This window comes from Pinus tabuliformis, chromosome 4_2 (genome assembly GCF_031772625.1).
Source record: "Pinus tabuliformis cultivar Carrire ecotype Pingquan chromosome 4_2, CPIR1, whole genome shotgun sequence".
NCBI lineage: Eukaryota > Viridiplantae > Streptophyta > Pinopsida > Pinales > Pinaceae > Pinus > Pinus tabuliformis.
In genome coordinates, this window is record NC_142304.1 from 591,456,426 (window position 1) to 591,476,524 (window position 20,099).

Consider the following 20,099-nt stretch of genomic DNA (forward strand, 5'->3'; position numbering starts at 1 on the left):
CGAAGATCAAGTGCTTCCGATGTGGTGAATTTGGTCACTACGCTACACAGTCTCCTCTCAAGAAGAAGGACAAGGACGAGAAGCATGATCCGAAGGCCGCATCCGCAAAAATCGAGGAGGAGTTTGTCATGTTTGCCCAGATACCTCTAGGGGAGAGGTGGGGTGATCTAGAACTGTAGTTCGAAAGAACTATAGATGGGCAGGATCTTTGAGGAGTCCACCTCTCGGATCAATACCTTGCTACGAGAGCCCAGATAGAAGTAGCAGGATGGACTAGTGTCAGTTGATGCAGAGGAGTGCCAGAGTGACCGTTGCAGTGGATAGGAGCACCGAACACTGAGCAGCACAGAGCAGAATTGGAAACAATGCAGTTGGCACAGTGCAGAGTCAGCAGCAGCGCAGAGGTTACAGATGGTTAGCATAGAGATTAGCAGCGGTCAGAACTCCAGCAAACAAATGCATCATGTTGAACACCTGCTCAGTAATTTTGGATGCTTTTCCGTTGCTGATGTTGTAGTAGCAGCAGTTGGAGAAAGTTGCAATGCAAATGCAATGTTGGCAGTGGCAGTGCCAGCAACAGCACAGATGCAGAACTTATGAGGGTTGCAGTACAGATGCAATGTTGGCATTGGCAATGCGAGCAACAACACAGATGCAGAACTTATGAGGGATGCAGTACAGATGTAGTGTTGGCAGTGGCAGGGTCAGCAACAGTACAAATGCAGCATTTGCACAGTAGTTGGTGGGCAGAAATGTCAAACATCAGCAACACAGAGGGAGATGTTACAGAGAAGGGTAATGCTTCAATAGGTTGCATTACTGGAGGACATTCCTCGCTAAGAGGGAGTGTTGATTTCTGGTAGCATCTGATGTGCTCTTAACCTCAAAATTTGCAGGGAGGCTAGGACACATGTATTCCACAATACCCAGAAATCATTTTGGGAAATTCCACCTGGAGATAGTTTTATTAAAATGGTTAATTATTTTTAATGGGTGCCTAAGTCTAAACTTAGGAAATTAAAATAATTAAAGGGTATTAATCAAACTGAGGGTGAAACTTCTAGAAGAATATGGAGATCGAGTCCAAATGATCTGAGCCACTGATTAGAATCTAATCAGGGTCGTTGTTTACGCAACTAGAGGATTATAAGAAGGACTTCAATGGGCATTTGGAAAACACGTCAGAGAGAGATCATGAGATCGAATTTCTTAGAGAGGGCACCACAACAGTTGCTAGAGAGAAGATCGAATTGATTTCTTGCAGTTAGTGGTAGGGATAGTTCCGTTTGGAGATTATCCTGATCCGGGAATACATCGCAGAGGAGGCAGAGAGAGATCCAAAAGAGGCAGTGCAAAGGCCACGTTGGGCAGCGTAGGGCCACGCAGAGGCATCGCAGAGCTTTAGAGGGAGTCTGAAATTCAGTTGAGAAGTCGAGTTCTAGAGCCAGAAGTTGGGGTGTGAGACCAGAGAGCCAGAGGAACGAAGCTCCAGACAGCAGGAGATCTGGGAAAAGGGAGCACAGATCCCCAGAGAGGTTGACACAGAACTGCCTAGGCTGACACAGTAGCTGCGCAGAAGCAACGTGGGGCCAACCATCCAAGGCCTGGATCAATGTCAGATCGCTAATGATAGTGTGAGGTATTTCTCACTAATCTTCTGCTAGTTAGATTCTCTATATTGGATATCCAGTAAGGCATCCAAAGATTGTATTCAGAAAACTACTACTTAATAATACAAACCCTCAGTTGATACACCGGTTTTCTCGCATTGGGTTTTTCCAGGAACATTTGTCCATAAATAACAGTGTCATGTGTTGTGTATTTCTCTTTTGCTCAGTTTCTTGTTTCCGCATTTAATTTAATTGGTGAAGGTTGCAGTGTATTAGTTTCATTATTTGTTGTAGGATGCAGTAAATATTTTGTTCAGTAAATTAACAAATAGAAGATACTTAATCAGTTGCTACAGTGGAAATTTGGGTTTTCCAAATTTTCACAGTTGAAGGATTCATGTGCCTTTACCTTGCTAACACTTACTATTGGAAACCTTTTCTTGGCTCCTTGACCTTAGGTCATCCAAACTCTCAATCTATCAATCAAACACTAGGTCTTGTGCTGCCTCAAATTGGCCTCTCTAAGGAAAGCCAATTGCTTTTTCTTCATTATTGAAGCCTTGTACCTAAGTCGTGTCCTTCCTTAGAAGCCTCTTTCTCACCTTATACCTTGAAACCTAGATAATCCATTGTAGATGATGTTATATCGAGACACTTCCCATAGGCAAAAATCCATAAAGAGCAGGGGGTAATAGCTATGGTGATAGTGGGCTACTACCTTATTGTTGTCCCTTGGTCCAGTGATAGCCTTGTAGGGTACACCTCTCCAAGGCCTACTAGATTTTGTGGCAACATTTTTCGCACTGTTGTCAAGGACAAAGTGTGTGTTTCATCTCTGTAATTTGAAAATCTAACTTCATCCATTGAAGAAAATATCTCTAACAACAAGATGGACCCTCTTCTGGCAACTCAATTAGAAGAATGAAGCCCTTGTTCCTCATTGAACTTTCAAATTCAACGCTTGTAAGGTGAAGCAAGCATCATTCAAGGCATTTTGAATTCACCCTGGCTATGAAAATTCGATTACCCGAATCACCACTACAGCAACTGATTAAGTTCCTTATTTGTTAATCACTGAACAAATTATTTACTGTTTCCTACAGTAAACACCGAAACTAATACACTGCAATCTTCACCAATTAAATTATAAGCGCAAACAAGAAACTGAGCAAGAAAGAAAAACACAACACATTACACCGTTATTTTTGGACAAATGTCCCCAGAAAACCCCAATGCGGGAAAACCAGTGCAGCAACTGAGGGTTTTATTATTAAGCAGTAGTAATTTTGAGTACAATTCGTTGGATGCCCAACTGGTTATCTGATATAGAGAGAAACTAGGCAAAACAAATAGTGAGATGATTTCACCCTGTCATTGGAAGAAACGGCTCTAATCTTGCTGGAAATGAGCCTCTGCGTCCCTTCTGCGTCAGCCTCTACGCAGAACTGCGTCAACCCCACGCAATCTCTGTGTCACCTCTGTTGGGATTGCGTTACCCCTCCTTATGATCCTCTGTTGGCTGGAAACTTCAGCTCTCAGCCTCCCGACTCCCAGCTTCTAAAACTCGATTTCCTCAACAAGAATTCAATCTCCCTCTCAGGCTCTGCGTCGCCACAGCGTAGCTCTATGTGGCCCAGCATCAACCTCTTTGGACGTTGTTCTGCCCTCTCTGCCTTGTACTCTCCGGCCCAGAAAAACTTCCCTCCGGATATTATCCCTACCCCTCACTGCAAAAGATCACTTCGAATTTCTCTTTCGGCAACTGTTGTGTTTCATAAATTCGATCTTTTGATGTCCACTCAATGTGTTATAAATGCCCATCAAGCCTCCTCTTATAATCCTTCTGTTGAGAACCAACGACCCAGATTAGGTCCTAATCAATGGCTGAGATCATTTTGGCTTGATCCTCGTCCTCTTCGAGAAGTTTCAGCGACAGTTAGATTAATACCCTTTAATTATTTTAATTTCCTAAGTTTATACTGGCACCCATTAAAAATAATTAATTATTTTAATAAAACTGGTTCCGGGTGGAATTTCCCAAAATGATGTTTGGGTATGTGTCCTAGCCTCCCTACAAATTTTGAGGCTTAGAGCACATCCAATGCTACTAGAAATCAACCCTCCCTCTTAGCGACGAATGTGCTCTAGTGACGTAACCTGTTGAAGCACCACCCTTCTCTGTAACATCTCCCTTTGCGTTGTTGATGTTTGACATCACTGCCCACCAACTACTGCGCAAGTGTTGAATTTGTATTGTTGCTGACCCTGCCACTGCCAACACTGCATCTGTACTACAACCCTCATAATTTTTGCATTTGTGTTGCTACTGGCACTGCCATTGCCAACACTACATCTGCACTGCAACCTTCTCCAACTGTTGCTGCTACTGCATCAACAACGGAAAAGCATCCAAAATTACTGAACAGGTGTTCAGCATGATGCATCTGTTGCTGGAGTTCTGACTGCTGCTAGTCTCTGCGCTGACCCTCTAAAGCCTCTGCGCTGCTGCTGACTCTGCTTTGTGCCAACTGCACTACTACCAACTCTAGCTCTGCGTTGCTCAGTCTCTGGCGCTCCTAGCTACTGCAATTGTCACTCCGGCACTCCTCTGCACTAATCGACACTAGTCCATCCTACTACTTCTGATCTGGGCTCCCGTAGCAAGGTATTGATCCAAGAGGTGGACTCCTCAAGGATCTTGCCCATCTGTAGTTCTTTCGAACTACAGTTCTATATCACCCCACCTCTGGGCGATCATGGCAAACTCCTCCTCCTCGATCTATACGGATGTAGCCTTTGGATCATGTCTCTCATCCTTGTCCTTCTTCTTGAGAGGACATTGTGTAGCATAGTGACCAAGTTCGCCACACTGGAAGCACTCGATCTACGTCACATCTTTCTTCTTCTTTTGCTGCTCCTGTTGCCCCTTAGATGCAAAGGCTGCATCTTCCTCCTGCTTGGGCTTCGTCCCATTGCAGTTGTTGCTATCAAGTTTTCACTTGACTAAGTCTCTCCTCATCTCTTCCTGCTAAAGAGCGGCCCATATTCCTTCCCAATCCGACAATCTCTCTCTGCCCATGATACTTTGGACAAACACTTGCCATTCTTCTGAAACAGAATTCAAGGCCAGCCTCACCATCTCGGTAGGTTGAGGTGTTGATCCCACTGCTGCCAACTCGTCTCGGGTTTCCTAAAGTTTTGCAAGGAACGAATCAATGTGTTCCCTCTTCTGCATCTACGTGGATCTCATCTTCTGCTCCATGTACATCTTCCGTTGCTCGGAAGATCCCTGATATAGCATGGACAAGGCATCCCACATCTCCTTGGCAGTCCCTTTGCCTGAGATGTGACATACTACATGAACCTTCACTCTGTCGAGGATCATTCCCTTAGCCTTCACCATCTCTCCCTTGTACTTTTTGAGCGGATCTGGATTCGCGGGTTTAGCTACCACACTATCAACGTAGATCTTGAGAAAATGTTTATCTAGAAGGCATGACATCCTTGCCTTCCAGATCACATAGTTGGATGCACCATCCAACCAATCCTGATCTCATAACCCACTGGCTGCCATCTCTGCCAACGAAAGTGTCGAACTGCTTCCTCTCTCCTCTGCGCAGCACTGGGCTGGCCTACACACTCCCTGCTGGAGTTAGTAGATCTACTCCTCTCTGCTGTTGCTCAACAATAGAGAAATTGAATTCCCTGGCTAGGAATTCTCTGAGGAAGAAATTCCCTCAACAGTGTCTCCCTTCTTCCTTCTAACGATTTTTTGCCCCAACAACTGCTGCAGAAAACTGCGTCACACCAAAAAATTGCCTCTTCACTAAAGTTGCTGCGTTGCTCCCTCTGACACTGGCAAACTTCGATCTGGAAGTCTTACCTCTCTGTCGACTCACTCAGAGAGAGACCTTCCTCGAAAATCTTTGCCCTCTTGGCTTGGACTGCGCAATCCCTCTGGGGATTTGATTTGCTGCCTACGCAACACTTCGACCCTCCTTCTCTTCAGCGCTGGGCTCTTCCGGCTTTGCTCTCTTGCTTCACCTGCAGCTCTGATACCATGTGAAAATTCGATTACCCGAATCACCACTGCAACAACTGATTAAGTTCCTTCTATTTGTTAATTACTGAACAAATTATTTATTGTTTCCTACAGTAAACACCGAAACTAATACACTGCAGCCTTCCCCAATTAAATTATAAGTGGAAATAGGAAACTGGGCAAGAAAGAAAAACACAACACATTACACCGTTATTTTGGACAAATGTCCACAGAAAAACCCAATGAGGGAAAATCGGTGGAACAGCTGATGGTTTTATTATTAAGCAGTAGTAATTCTGAGTTCAGTTCGTTGGATGCCCAACTGGCTATCCAATACAGAGAGAAACTGGGAAACCAAATAGTGAGATGACCTCACCCTGTCACTGGAAGAACCAGCTTTGATCTCGTTGGAAATGAGCCTCTGCATCCCTTCTGCGTCAGCGTCTTTGCAGAATTGTGTCAACCCCACGCAGTCTCTGCGTCACCTCTATTGGGACTGCATTGCCCCTCCTTCTAATCCTCTGTTGGTTGGAAACTTCAACTATCAGCCTCTCGGTCTCACCCTGATTCTTGGCTTCTGAAACTCGATCTCCCTCTCAAGCTCTGCGTTGCCACAACGTAGCTCTGCTTGCCCCAGCATCAGCCTCTCTGGACGTCGTTCTACCCTCTCTACCTTATACTCTCCAGCCCAGGAAAACTTCCCTCCGGATACTATCCCTTCCCCTCACTGCAATTCCGGCAACTGATGTGCTTCAGAAATTCGATCTTATGATCTCCACTCGATGTGTCTTCCAAATGCCCATCAAGCCTCCTCTTATAATCCTTTTGTTGAGAACCAATGGCCCAGATTAGGTTCTAATCAATGGCTCAGATCTTTCTGGCTTGATCCTCGTCCTCTTCTAGAAGTTTCACCCACGGTTAGATTAATACCCTTTAATTATTTTAATTTCCTAAGTTAGACTTAGGCACCCATTAAAAATAATTAATTATTTTAATAACACTGATTTCGGGTGGAATTTCACAAAACGATTTATGGGTATTGTGGAATACATGTGTCCTAGCCTCCCTGCAAATTTTGAGGCTTAGAGCACATCTGATGCTACCAGAAATCAACACTGGCAACTCCTTATTTGGTTGCTATGCAAAAATCAAGGTAATGGCACCTTGGAATTTGCATGAGATATACCCTGCTTTGTATGTCAAGGATATTCATGGATATCCAAATCGATTGGATATAAATCCTATGATGAATCTCCCAATATTTGATGGTAATCCCTCATCAGTTGTGAATCATGTTGCCAAATCTTTCAAGTATACTTCTGAGATCAATGTGGTCCATGATGATGCTCTCATGATATTCTTCATTAATTCCTTTAGGGATGATCAAAGAGATTGGCTTAAATGATGCAGACAAAAGAGAATCACTTCTATTGGGGTATTCAATGAATAATTTCTTAATCATTGGAGATCAGTGTGTCATATTGAAGTTGTCATTCAAGACTTGACTATTGTTCTCCAAGAAGAAGGCCTCCTCGGCTGTAATGGAGAAGTTAAACAAGATCATTGCCATCAAAAGGAAAACATCACCCTTGATAATCTTGATTATTCTATTCATGAAGGAGAACAAGATAGTTATGAGGAAGAGTACCTTGAGCAAGAATCCTCCTTGATCTGTTGATTTTAGTAACTATGGTCAATCTTCATAATGTATATTTTTTAGTCCTTAATGTAATTGTAAGCATGTTCCTCACACTTGGCTCAAAAAGAAAAATTATAAATGTTGAATAATCTAGGGCAGATTGAATTAATGCGATTCTTCTTAGCATGATAACTATTTGTGAGGCATTTTAGTTTTCCTGTTAGCACAATCTTCTTGTTGACATTATTAGAGTGTGTGTTTCTTATTTCATCAAATAGCTACCAAAAACAAAGAGACAAGAACACAAGAAGTTGGCTTTCTGCCAAGGCCAAAACCTCTCCCTCTTGGAGAGGAAAACCTGCTCAAAATTCTTCTTATAGAGATTCCAATTGACGAATACCAATACCATGACCCTTGACCTATCAAGCCACTCCAAGACCAAGACACCAATCCTCTTCTTACTGTTAAGATCATCATCATCATTACTGCTTACCGAGATCATCATTGTTGCACCATGACTACTCATTGAGATCACCATTGTGCCTTTACTAAGATCATCTTTGCACCTTCATCAAGATCACCATCATAACAACGAGGTCCATATCGAGATATGTATGTATATTGAGAGTATTCCTGTAGGATCACTGAGATCTTTATGCTAAGATATATATACCGAGATCATCATCATGCTTGTGACTGTTACTTGAGATCATCATCATGCTTGTGACTGTTACTTCTAAGTTCGGAATATAATTGCATCTTAAGTGTATGCCGAGACTGAGGGTGATTCTTTAAGATCCTCTTCTTCACAAAAATACCGAGACTGTATGCTTGAGACAGAGGTATGCCGAGAGTGTATTTCACCGCATATATTCTAAGACTGGGACTGTGTTTTAGCATGCCTAGACAGTGCTTTATTGAGACTGTGAGGAGGCTGAAACATCACCGAAAAACACAGAGATCCTTCCATCCGAAAAACCTGAACTCCTGCACTTATCCGAAATTTCTGAGTCACTGTACCCATCCGAGATTTCAGAGGATCCGAGTTTTGTACCCCTATTCTGCGCAGACCCTAATGGGGTATATATAGTGGTTCGTCTTCCATATTAGCCGACGTGTCATTGTGAACCGTGGTGTCTATTTATTGAGCCGACATGTCATCTCTATATATTATGAAGCCGACTTGACTGTCTTTCACATTGTGTTGCTGGTAGTCTTCTTCTTTGGAGTATGGTGCTTGTCTTCCAAAAACCCTAGAATTTTTCACGTGAGAGAGGTAGAGGCCAAAAACCAGATTTTTCGTCCTCCTTTCTTCTCCTAGACTTTCGCTCTTCATTTTCCATCTTCCTAGCTATAGATCGAATTCTTTCTTGAGATCAGTGTTTTCAGAAACGGCTGGCTCGGAACCGACTCGGCCAAGTTGGTCCAAGCCAGAGCCTCCCTGAGTCAACCCGGCCTATGAAACGGTTTGGTCGGTTGGCTTGTCTAACAACTCGGCCAGCTCGGTATTACCCGGCCGGCTCGGTATTAACCCGGTTGGCTCGGCTGAGTCCGAGACTACTCGGTCGTGTTGGAAACTGCGGCCCGTGAACCCATAAAACAACGTTTTCTTTTTTAAATATTTGTTTTGGGGGACTCCAAACAGGTTTATAGTTTGTCTATTGTGTATTTGGGGTCCATTCCCCTCTCCTAAACCCTATTTAACCCACCCAACCCCTCTCATTTCCTCACAGCCATCTCATGCATTTGAGTGAGAATTTCAGTGAGAGTTTGTGAGGAGTTGTTGACTTTGTTTTTGGAGCAACAGTGAGGAGTCTTGGGCAAGCATTGTAACTGGAGTGAGGAGCTTCTTGGGTAGCCATTTGGAGCAGCATTGAGGAGTTGATTTCTTGGAGCAACTTTGAGGAGGCAATTTGTGCCTGGAGGTATTTTTTTCACTTGTAAAAATCTGTTTTTGCTTATTAAATTTTATGGGCAAATCTGGAAATTGAAAAGAATGTTTTTTGTGAAAGAAATGAACATTGAATCAATGCTATTTTTTTTGTTTTCATTTTCAGATTTTTTGCTTTCATTTCCGAGTCAAAAAATGGCACCTAGAGTGAAAGATGTTGCTTGGACATATGTTGAAATGGTTGATAGTCAAATGCATTGCAAATTTTGCCATAGAAAAATTAAGGATGGTCATGGGGGCATTAATAGGTTGAAACAACACTTGGCAAGGATTAGAGGCCAAATTACTCCATGTACCTCACCAGAAATTGGGGAGATTAGGAAGGATTTGTTAGACAACTTTGAGAAGTTTAAAGAAGATAAGGTTAGGCAAAAAGAGTTAGAGGCTGAAATTGGGAGGAAGAGGAATATTAAAAAAAAATTGGCTACCAACCCCCATTTTGATTTTGAGGGTTCTTCCTCTATCCCTTGTACTAATGCATCCAACCCCTTCCGATATGTTCCTCCCTTCTTTGAGTCTATTCAAGAAAAGGGTAAGCGTAAAATGAAAAAGGGTGATATGAATATCAAAAGTTATTTCACTGTCACACCCTCCTCTCCATCAGATGCACATGGTCCTCAAGCCAATAAAAGTCATATGCAACCCACTTTAGATGACCATTGGAAGAAAGAATTGAGGGAGACTGCTTGTGATTACCTATGTAGATGGTGGTATGATGCTAATATCCCCTTCAATGCTTCCCGTTCACCATATTATGAACCTATGTTTGATGCCATACATGCTGCTGGAAAAGGCTTCAAAGTCCCTACTATGCATGAGCTAAGAGGGTATCGTTTGCAAAAAGAAATTGCCTCCATTAATGAGTATTTGAAAGATTTCAAGGACTCATGGGCAAGAACAAGATGTACCATCATGTCAGATGGATGGACTGATCAAAGAAACCGTACCATCATAAACTTTCTTATTTTCTGCCCACAGGAAACCATGTTTCTAAAATCAGTTGATGCATCTGATAAGGTAAAAGATGGACAAATGTTGTTTCAGCTATTGGATGAGGTTGTTGAGGAGGTGGGTTTGGCTAATGTTGTTCAAGTCATCATAGATAATGCCTCTAACTATGTTCTTGCTGATAAACTGTTAGAGGAAAAACACAAAACCATCTTTTGGACCCCATGTGTTGCACATTGCATAGACCTCATGCTTGAAGATATTGGCAAATTAGATTGGGTCAAAAACACTGTAGATCATGCCAAAAGCATAACAAAATTTATCTACAATCATTCATGGATTTTAAGCCTGATGAGGAAACACACAGGGGTCAGGGATATTATTAGGCATGCCATTACTAGATTTGCTACTCATTTTTTGACATTGCAATCTATGCTTTCACAACATAAAAACTTGCAAAAGATTTTTTCCAGTGAAGAATGGAATCAAAGCCAGTGGTCTCACAAACTGGAAGGCAAAGAATTGAAAAAGAAAGTTAATGAAGAAATATTTTGGAGAAAGGAAACAAAGATTGTGAAGCTTGCTGAGCCACTGGTTAAGGTGTTGCGGTTGGTGGATGGGGAAAGATTGGCTATGGGCTTCATTTATGAGGCTATGGATCAAGCAAAGAAGCAAATAAAGAGGCCATACAAGGATAAAGTGGCTAAGTATGGGCCCATTTGGACAATCATTGATGAAAGATGTAACAATCAACTCCATCACCCTATACATGTAGCTGGGTATTTTTTGAACCCACGGTATCATTATAAAGCTAAGGCGATAGGAGCTTTGAGGGGGGAGGTTAGAGATGGATTGATTGACTGCATTGATCGCATAATCCCATTGGGTGTGATCAGCTGGAGATACACCAACAAGTCACAACCTTCAGCGATGCCTCAGGTACCTTTGGGAAGAACCTAGCAGCGATTGCAAGGGAAGCAAATGAGCCAGGTAAACAAAAATTTCAATTTTCAAATTCTTAATACTTATTTTGTTAAATCGTTTATAATTTGAAAGTTGGATATAATTTGTAATTTTGTTGAGCTAACTCATTACACTCCTATGTTTTTTGCAGCACAATGGTGGGAGGCTTTTGGTAGCCATTGTCCTGAATTACAGAAGTTTGCAATTTGTATTTTGAGTCAAACTTGCAGTGCTACTGGGTGTGAGCGCAATTGGTCTATCTTTGAGAGGATTCACACAAAGAAGGGAAACCGTTTGGATCAAAAATGGTTAAATGATCTAGTCTATGTCCAATACAACCTCCGGCTTAGATGCAACCAATCGTTGAACAAAAGACCTGATTTAGATCCCATTGTGTCGGAAGACATTGATCCAACATCAGATTGGGTAGTGGAGAGTCATCCAGCAGAGTTTGCTTCTAATGAGGATATTGATTATGAATTACAGACGACAGCATCACTCGAACAAAATGTTCAGTTGAATGCAAATCCTGATCCACTTGTACCAGCCTCAGCCTCAGAGCCAGCAAGTCCTGCAGTTGCAGGCGCTTCCTCTGCGCAGCCATGACAGAAGTGCATATCCCGTCTATCTCAACTCTGCTGCACAACCTGCTAGTGCTACCACTTCTACAGTTGAGTTGGAGATGATGAGGAGGAGGAGCCATGGGCCCCCCTGTCGGACTCTGATCTAGATGATCTTGGCTCCTCTAGCAGTAGCCAATAGTATTGGTCACAGTTTACTTTTGTTGTAGAGGCCATTTCTAACCTCCTTGGTTCTGTGTTTTTGTTTTGATCTCTATATCATCATCATGTATGTATTGGACAGTGCACTAGGAGCCATTTTGATATAATGGATATATTCATGAGCCTACTTTGATCATATGTTGTCTTCTATCTACATTTTGATGTTGTGCGTTTGGAAACATGAATGAAAATCTTTAAAATTATGTTTTTTTATAATAAAAAAAAAAATATTTAATGTATTTTTTACAACGACCGAGTCATTGAAATCGAGCTGACCGAGTCGATACTGAGTCGGAGTCAGAGTCGGAGTCGACCCTCGACCGAGTCAGAGTCCAAGTCGGAGTTTTAAAACATTGCTTGAGATACCGAACTTCTTGAGTGAGTGAGTGCTAAATGAGGTCGAACTGCTTCTTTATTTAGCCTTTCCAGGGGGTCGAATTCCCTCCTTTAGGCTGACTTGTACTTTTGTAGTTTCCAGGACTTTCTAGACTCAAAATAAATTCGTTTTCCAATTGCATTTTGCCCGAAAAGGTCTTATAAACATGATGTTGACTCCTTTGACTCATAACAATAAATCCTAAGACCTAACAAACCCTAGAAGCATGAAGACCGTGCTTTTACCTAGAATACCATCAATAAAAAGCATGAAACCCCTGCTTTAATAATAATAACTTTTTCTTTTCTTCTTTTGTTTGTTACATAGGATACATATTGAAATGAGTACAACAATAATTATGAAGACCAAAACTAGTTACATTTTCAACACTCCCTCTTAACTAGGGAGGTATTCGTAATTTCACAACATCATTCTCAAATTGAAGAGTTCATATAAGAAGAGTCATATTGATAAGCCATATTGTAAGCATAACTAGACAAGCTCTTCTTCATTCAAGAGCATTATGCTGGGAGGCTTTATGTGTGATATTGCACTACCTCTACAAGGAACATACCCCATCCGGATGTCCATAACGTATGTCCTTTTATGACTATTTTTATCTTGGATCTCCATACCTGAGTCCTCAAAGAATATCAGTCCTCTTCGACCACTCTTCTCTTGAATGCCTATCCCATTCTCAAAGAGTGTTCGTACCTTTCCTTTTGTTTTCGATGCTTTATCCTCAAGGAAACCATAGATGCTTATCCAATCCTCTGTCATTCTCTTTCCATCACTTAAAGAAGAGAATGCACATGTGATGTCCAACGTCACTTCCTCTCAACCAAAGAGGATTACCCTATCCTCCTTTTAACTTGAGAATAGAACCTTTCTCCTATTCAAGGAGACTCCTTTGTTCCCTCTCAAATCTAGAGGAGATTCCACACTTCCTTTCAATTTTGGGGGTCAACACCACAAGCCTTATAGCTTGTCTTAATTAGAGTACCAGCTACTTGATCTTCACAGCTACATGGCTCCCTCTTTCTTCAGCATCTCTTGCATCGAGCTTGCTTCATTTCAAGGTATCATGGAGCCATCTCCACTCTTCTATCTTATGACAGGATCCGAGTCATCTTTCTTGCTCATCACTTTCATTTTCGACATGAAGGCATTGCATTGAACCTTTCCAAACTTCATAGCTTCCTCATGAAAGTGATCTTCTTTGACCTTCAGGTTATCTTCTCACACTGCTACCTTTTAATCCCTAGATGGGCACATATTGACTTCATAGTTGCCAGGGACCAAATATTGAGCTTTCCTCAACATTCTCCATACATTTCCATCCATACAGTTGAACTTGCCTCAACTATCATCATGTATCGCTGGAACATTCTTCCAAGCAAAAAAAATAATATGTTAACCAGATCACCAACAATAATGAAAATTAGACTTACCTCATCATGATGACCTTCTCGTTCCATCAAGATCTTCATGGTCCATCTCCATATGAATTTTCCTTCATGCATCAGAGTGCCCAAGGATCAAATTTAATTACCAAGTTACAACTTTTTCTTTCGGAGATTATATTGGATGTTAATCATTATTTTACATATTTTGGAGAAAGTCTTAATCTTTTATACATCCTTAAGTAAGTCAAACCCTATTATTTTCAAGCATCATATATCTATATACTTAAGCATATTTTATGACCAACTTTCTTTTCTCAAGATTCGATACATATGAATCTTATCCAAATTTTACTTTCAGCATGCATTCTTATGCTTTCATCCAATCATCTAGCTATATGCTCTAAAGTGAGCCTGCAACCTGACCCATTGCATTCCTTCATCCCTTTAACAATATTATTTCCACATTACATGGAATATATACTACCCTTGTCATGATGCCTTTTCCAAGGACCTTCCAGAATTATGGGCCTTCCAAGATCATAATGATCCATTTAAGCAATATGACAACCTCTAGGCTCTAACGTAATGTTAGACAATGCTTGGATGAATATTATACAAAAATGGTCTATTTATCTAACTAGATGATTTCTACAAAGCAACTTACTCATGCAAATTCTAAATATGCTACTATCATATGTTTTTCTCTATGATGCTATGCAAAACATACATGTTTCTCTCCCACTACCTCAGTTGTATGAGTTTCGCTTCTTTCCTTTCCGTTGTTGTTTTGTAGGCTTGGACAATCCCTCTTAAAGTGTCCAAACTCATTGCACTTAAAGCATAGAACCTTGGACATGTCTTTCTTCTTGGACTTTCTAAAGTTTCCCTTCTTTTGCTTCTTGACTCAGGCTAGAAAGGCTTGAGACTGTTGGACATTGGATAAACCAATGCTCCTCGTGTGTTTCGCAACATGGACTAACCACCTCTCGTGGATCCTTATCTCTAGCGATGCGATCGTTGACTAACACTTGCGGGTTTTGGTGTAACGGCAATTGTGATTCCTAACAAGTGGTATCAGAGCGTAGGTCACAAGTTCGATACACATCCAACTTGCGTTGGGGGGGAGATCATTGGACATCGAATAAACCAACGCTCCCCATGTGTTTCGCAACATGGACTAACCACCTCTCGTGGATCCTTATCTCTGGCGATGTGATCGTTGACTAACACCTGCAGGTTTTGGTCTAACGCCAATCGTGATTCCCAACAAAGACTGCTCATCTAATCCAATGTCATCTTTTACCTTGATCCTTGATTCTTCCATAAAGCATTGAGCCCGCAATTCATCAAAAAGAGTTGAATCTTTCTTGGAGTAGATGCTTGTTGCAAATTTGCTCCATTATGGTGGCAATGCATTTAGTACACAGATGGTCAATTTTGAATCAGAAATTGATTCTCCAAGCCCTTAAAGATGGTCTCTTAGCTAATAGACTCTCATGAGAAAGGATACCATATCCTCATCCTTTGATTTCTTCATTCTATATAAATTATTACACAAAGACATTTTGTCCTGATGTACTTACAAAGTACAAGTTCACTAGCTTGTCATACATAGCCTTGGAAGTTTTCAAGTTTGCAACAAATGGAATAAGAGAATCTTTAATGGATTCAACTATGATCCTTTGAGCCCTTACTTCCCCTTTCTTGTATTTTGCTAGTTCTTGAGTCTTATCTTTGCTAGGTTCAATAATTTCCCCAGTAACATACTCCATTACTTCTTGTTCTGTGAGTGTCAGGTCAACCCTTTTCTTCCATGCTAGATAATTTGATAATCCAATGAGCTTATTGCTCTCCTTGCAGAAAGAACCCATATGACCTGTGGATTTAGACATGATGTAACAATATGATACTTACTTGATAACCAAGATTCTCCTTGATGATGTCTCCAACCTTCTTGATGCCTTCAAGATCCTTGAAGAGACTTCCTTGAAAGATGTTCCCTAGGATTCCTTCAATAACAGCTTCCAAGAGTGATGAATGATGACATCTTTTGGTGCATCCTTTAAATATGTCTACCGATGAGTTTTTAACTAGATCCCTTCAAGAGACAATCCTTCTTGAAGTCTTCTTTTCCAAGATCTCTTTGAGAGTTTCTTTGTTTCCTTCCCCTTGACAAGTAATTCCTTCTAGTGTCCTTCCAACTACCTTCCTTGTTCACCTTAGCTCTGAAACCATGTTGGAAAATGTGTAATGTGGCAGCTTATTAATTCAATTTTCCTTTACCTTAATACTTGCTTGTGAACTTAGTTATTCTTCGTGTTTTCTTTAGTTAGATCTTTTCATCAAACAAATATCAAGAATCAAATAGCAACAATAGAGGACACAGAAATAAGGCTCTCAGCCAAGGCAAAACCCCTTCAAGGGGAAAACACGAAAAACTCTTCTCTTCTTATAGAATTTACTCAAGAGACACAAAGACCCAAACCCTAGACCAAGTCCTTCTCCAAGTACCAAGTCATCCGTCCAACAAGTCTTTCTCTGATTTTGCACCAACCAACTTTAAACTGCAATTTCGACCTACCAAATTCAATACTGCAACCCGTCCAACAACCTCGACCTTGTGATTTCGGCCTTGTAGCTACTACAGAAACCCTAATCCAACTTCCTCCTAAAGCCTTCCTAGAGCAAGAAAACTCCTCCCAAAGTCAATGAGGTCAAGGTAGGGTATTCTTTCCTCTAGCTACAAGATATTGCACTTCGTCCTCCTACAACTCGAACTTGCAACTTCGGCCTGTGAAAATTCTGTTACTGCAACAACTGATTTATTTTACCTACTTATTTTCCAAGAAATTTCGCTGCAGACATCACACCATAATATAGAAACAAATACATGCACAAGAATCAAACACATCAACATAGATATTTTCAGATAATTATCCCCGAAAAAACCCAATGCAAGAAAACCGGTGCAGCAGAGGAGGATTTTATTAATCAACTATTCTTGAGTACAACTGGGTGCACAACTGGCTTACCCAACAGAGATAAACTCTCCAGCACCCTCCCCCAAACTCAGCATCAGACTTGCTGGCCTCTGCGTAGCTCCCAGACCCTCTGCGTCAATTCCTGCTTCTCTACGTCAGCACTGGGCCTCTCTGCATCACCCACGCAGGCCCTCCAGTGACTGCGTAGTCCTGCTGCCTCTACGTCTGCCTCTCTAATTTCTGTGTTGATCTTCTGGTGATGTTCCTACCTCTCTGTTCCGTACTTGCTACTTTCTGCTGCAATCCAGACCACTAGTTCGAATTTCTCAGCAAACCCCGCTCCAGAAATCACACTGACTGGTCTCCCTCAGTGTGTTCTCCAACTGACCCTCAAGCCTCTTCTTATACTTTTCCTGTTGGTCCTTCAATGGCCAAGTTTACATCTCTAATCTACGACTAAAATTAGATTTGGCTTGATCCATGTCTTTTGGAACCTTCTAACCCAGTTTTATATTAATACCCATTAATATTTTATTTTTCCTAAGTTTAGACTTTGGAACTCCATTAAAAATATTAATTATTTTAATATCTCCTAAACTGGGTAGAATCTACCCAAACCATTTCTAGGTCTTGGAGATCTCATGTGCTTTAGCCTCTCCACCAATTTTCATGGCTAGAGCACATCCGATGCTACCCCAAATCAACACGACCTCCTTCTGCAGCACCAGAAACCCTAGAAATACGCACGTGTGAGAGTGATAGAGCCCAAAAACAAGATTTTTCATCCTTTCTTCTCCTAGACTTTCACTCTTCTTTTTCCAACTTCCCAGCTACAAATCGAATTCTTTCTTGAGATACCGAACTTCTTGAGTGAGTGAGTGCTAATCGAGGTTGAACTGCTTCTTTATATAGCCTTTCCAGGGGGTCGGATTCCCTCCTTTAGGCCGACTTGTAACTGCCAGAGCCAACTTGTGCTTTTGGAGTTCCTGGGACTTTCTAGACTCAAAATAAATTCTTTAACCAATTACATTTTGCCTGGAAAGGTCTTATAAACATGATGTTGACTCCTTTGACTCATGATGATAAATCCTAAGACCTAACAAACCCTAAAAGCATGAAGAACATGCTTTTACCTAGAAGACCATCAATAAAAAGCATGAAACTCATGCTTTAATAATAATAACTTTTTCTTTTCTTCTTTTGTTTGTTACATAGGAGACATATTGAAATGGGTACAACAACAATTACGAAGACTGAAACTAGTTACATTTTCAACAACCCCCATTGGATAGTGCAGTTGGGCTCCTTGATGGCTCCAGAAGGCTCTGACAATGAGTCTGTGCCCAGTTCATTCCCCTCGCCCTCAAACATCAGACTTAAGAGACCTTGACATTATCAGCCTCAACGTCCAATTTTCCTCTCTCACTCTCTCTCTTGACAGGTTCTTAGATTGGGTTGTCCAGCTTTCCAGTCTTGGACAAACTCACTTATTGTTTTGTATCATTGTACCTTTGTCATAGTTTTATACATATGTTCTAATCTTATAGTTATGTAGGATTCTTTCTTTGTATTATATTCAGTATTTTCTAGAAGTTGCGCTAGCACTCCCAAGTTGTATTCATACTGGTTTTACTCCAGTCCTGTTGACCAATTTTTGCAGTCATTAATCGGACATTAATAAAATTATCTTATCTTATATGTTGATAATTTGCATTAAACTGTTTATCCACTCAAGGCCCTTGGCATGTTGAATTAATTTGATTCCAGATTCTAGTCTAGATTGTTGTTTTCTGTCTCTCCTTTTGAGGATATACTTTAGGCACTGCTGCATTTCCATTGTCATTTGATGGATGCCCTAGGCACTCCTGCATTGCCAATGTCACTTGATATAACTATAAATTCCATCGACCAAATTTGGTTGTTTGAGAACAATGGTATAATCTCTTTATTTTTTTCTCAATGATTGCAAAGAAGCAACATAATTACCTCCTTTTCACTTTGGTGACGCTTGAAATTTTTTTGCCATATGAGTAACTGATATTTATTCACATGACAACAAATTGTATGATAATTAAAAATGTTATTTCATGTAGTGTTGGTTTCAAATAATGGTATCTCAAATTTCCCTCTCAAGAATTGTTGATATGATAATCATAATATAATAGGACACATGTTTTATACACATAAAATCTGGAAACAATTAAGCAAAATACGCGCTTCCTAGTGCTTGGCAGAATTGTGTTATACATCTCAGCTGCAGACAGTCGATGACAAATCCAGTAAAGTGCTCCAGAAAACAAATACAACTCCAAGATGGATTGTGATGGAAAGAAACAGCATGAAGGTGGTAAGTTTCAGACCTTGGACTATCAAGGATTTCATAAGCTGAGGCTAATTCTGTGAAAGTAATGCACAAATTAAAAATCCACAAAAGTTGTGACAAAAATTTCATTCCAGATTGGTCAGTGCATGAGAAATTATGCCAATATAAGTGCTGGGCATAAAAATATTCAAGCACCATGATAATTGCAGAATGTAAGCTTAAGAAATTCAAGTTTTAAACCAAAGCTTTGACAGAACTGGTCATATATTATTCAACTTACACATATATTAGAAAGGAAATTCTCACTGCTATATGAATGCTCTCAACTTATCTACTACTAATTATTCGCAAACAACGTAAAATATCTGTCTGGCTACTGATATGAAGACTGACTAAGAAAAGTAATTCACAAACACAAAAGGACAAGAGAATTAGACGATATTTTGGTAATAAACAAATTAAACTGTATTCTAATTTCAGCCAAAAGTATAATGACTTTTGCATAGAACAACCAAATCTAGTCCGTTTCTCCTATTCAGTATGAATATGATAAATGCAAGTTAGGAGATGAGTCATCTTTATGGTAAAGCTTTCTAGAACTTCCTTATGAGAAAATAATCAAAACCATTCAAGATAATGTCACATATTGATCATCAGCCAATAGGATTTGTTTCAACACGGTACATAGAAGTAAAATGAAAACTAGATGCTACTATTTCAGTACATACTGCGGCAATGCTATACTTGTCTCGCAGGAGTTGACATAGTGCGAGCATCAAAGCAGTTTTCCTGCAAGTAAAAGATAAGCACATATATCTAGTCAGGATAGTTATAAAATATCTATCCAACTATAAAGATGCAAAAAGAAATGAACTTTCCCATTCCTCAATAGCAGAAAAAGGACTTCAAAATGAAGAACCTGTTGTCTAAATCTGATACATTACATTATGTCCCTAGTTCTTCTTCCCAGTCACCAAAATGACTGAAAGTCTACTGGATACAAACTTGCCATCATGTAATTTTTTTTTTCGAGAAAAATATTGTTTATATTACACAGAAATATACACAACAGGAAAAC

The 20,099-nt window shown here is 40.5% G+C and overlaps 1 protein-coding gene across 1 annotated transcript in view; it reads right to left on the bottom strand.

The window, feature by feature from the left end:
• The window catches only part of UREG (urease accessory protein G), a 173,469-nt gene extending 153,655 nt beyond the window's left edge, over positions 1 to 19,814 (bottom strand). The window contains exon 1 of the mRNA XM_089423976.1: positions 19,750 to 19,814. Coding sequence (XP_089280102.1) covers positions 19,750 to 19,797 — 48 coding nt within the window. The 5' untranslated portion in view covers positions 19,798 to 19,814. The remainder of the gene's footprint in view (positions 1 to 19,749) is intronic.
• Between the last annotated feature and the right edge of the window lie 285 nt (positions 19,815 to 20,099).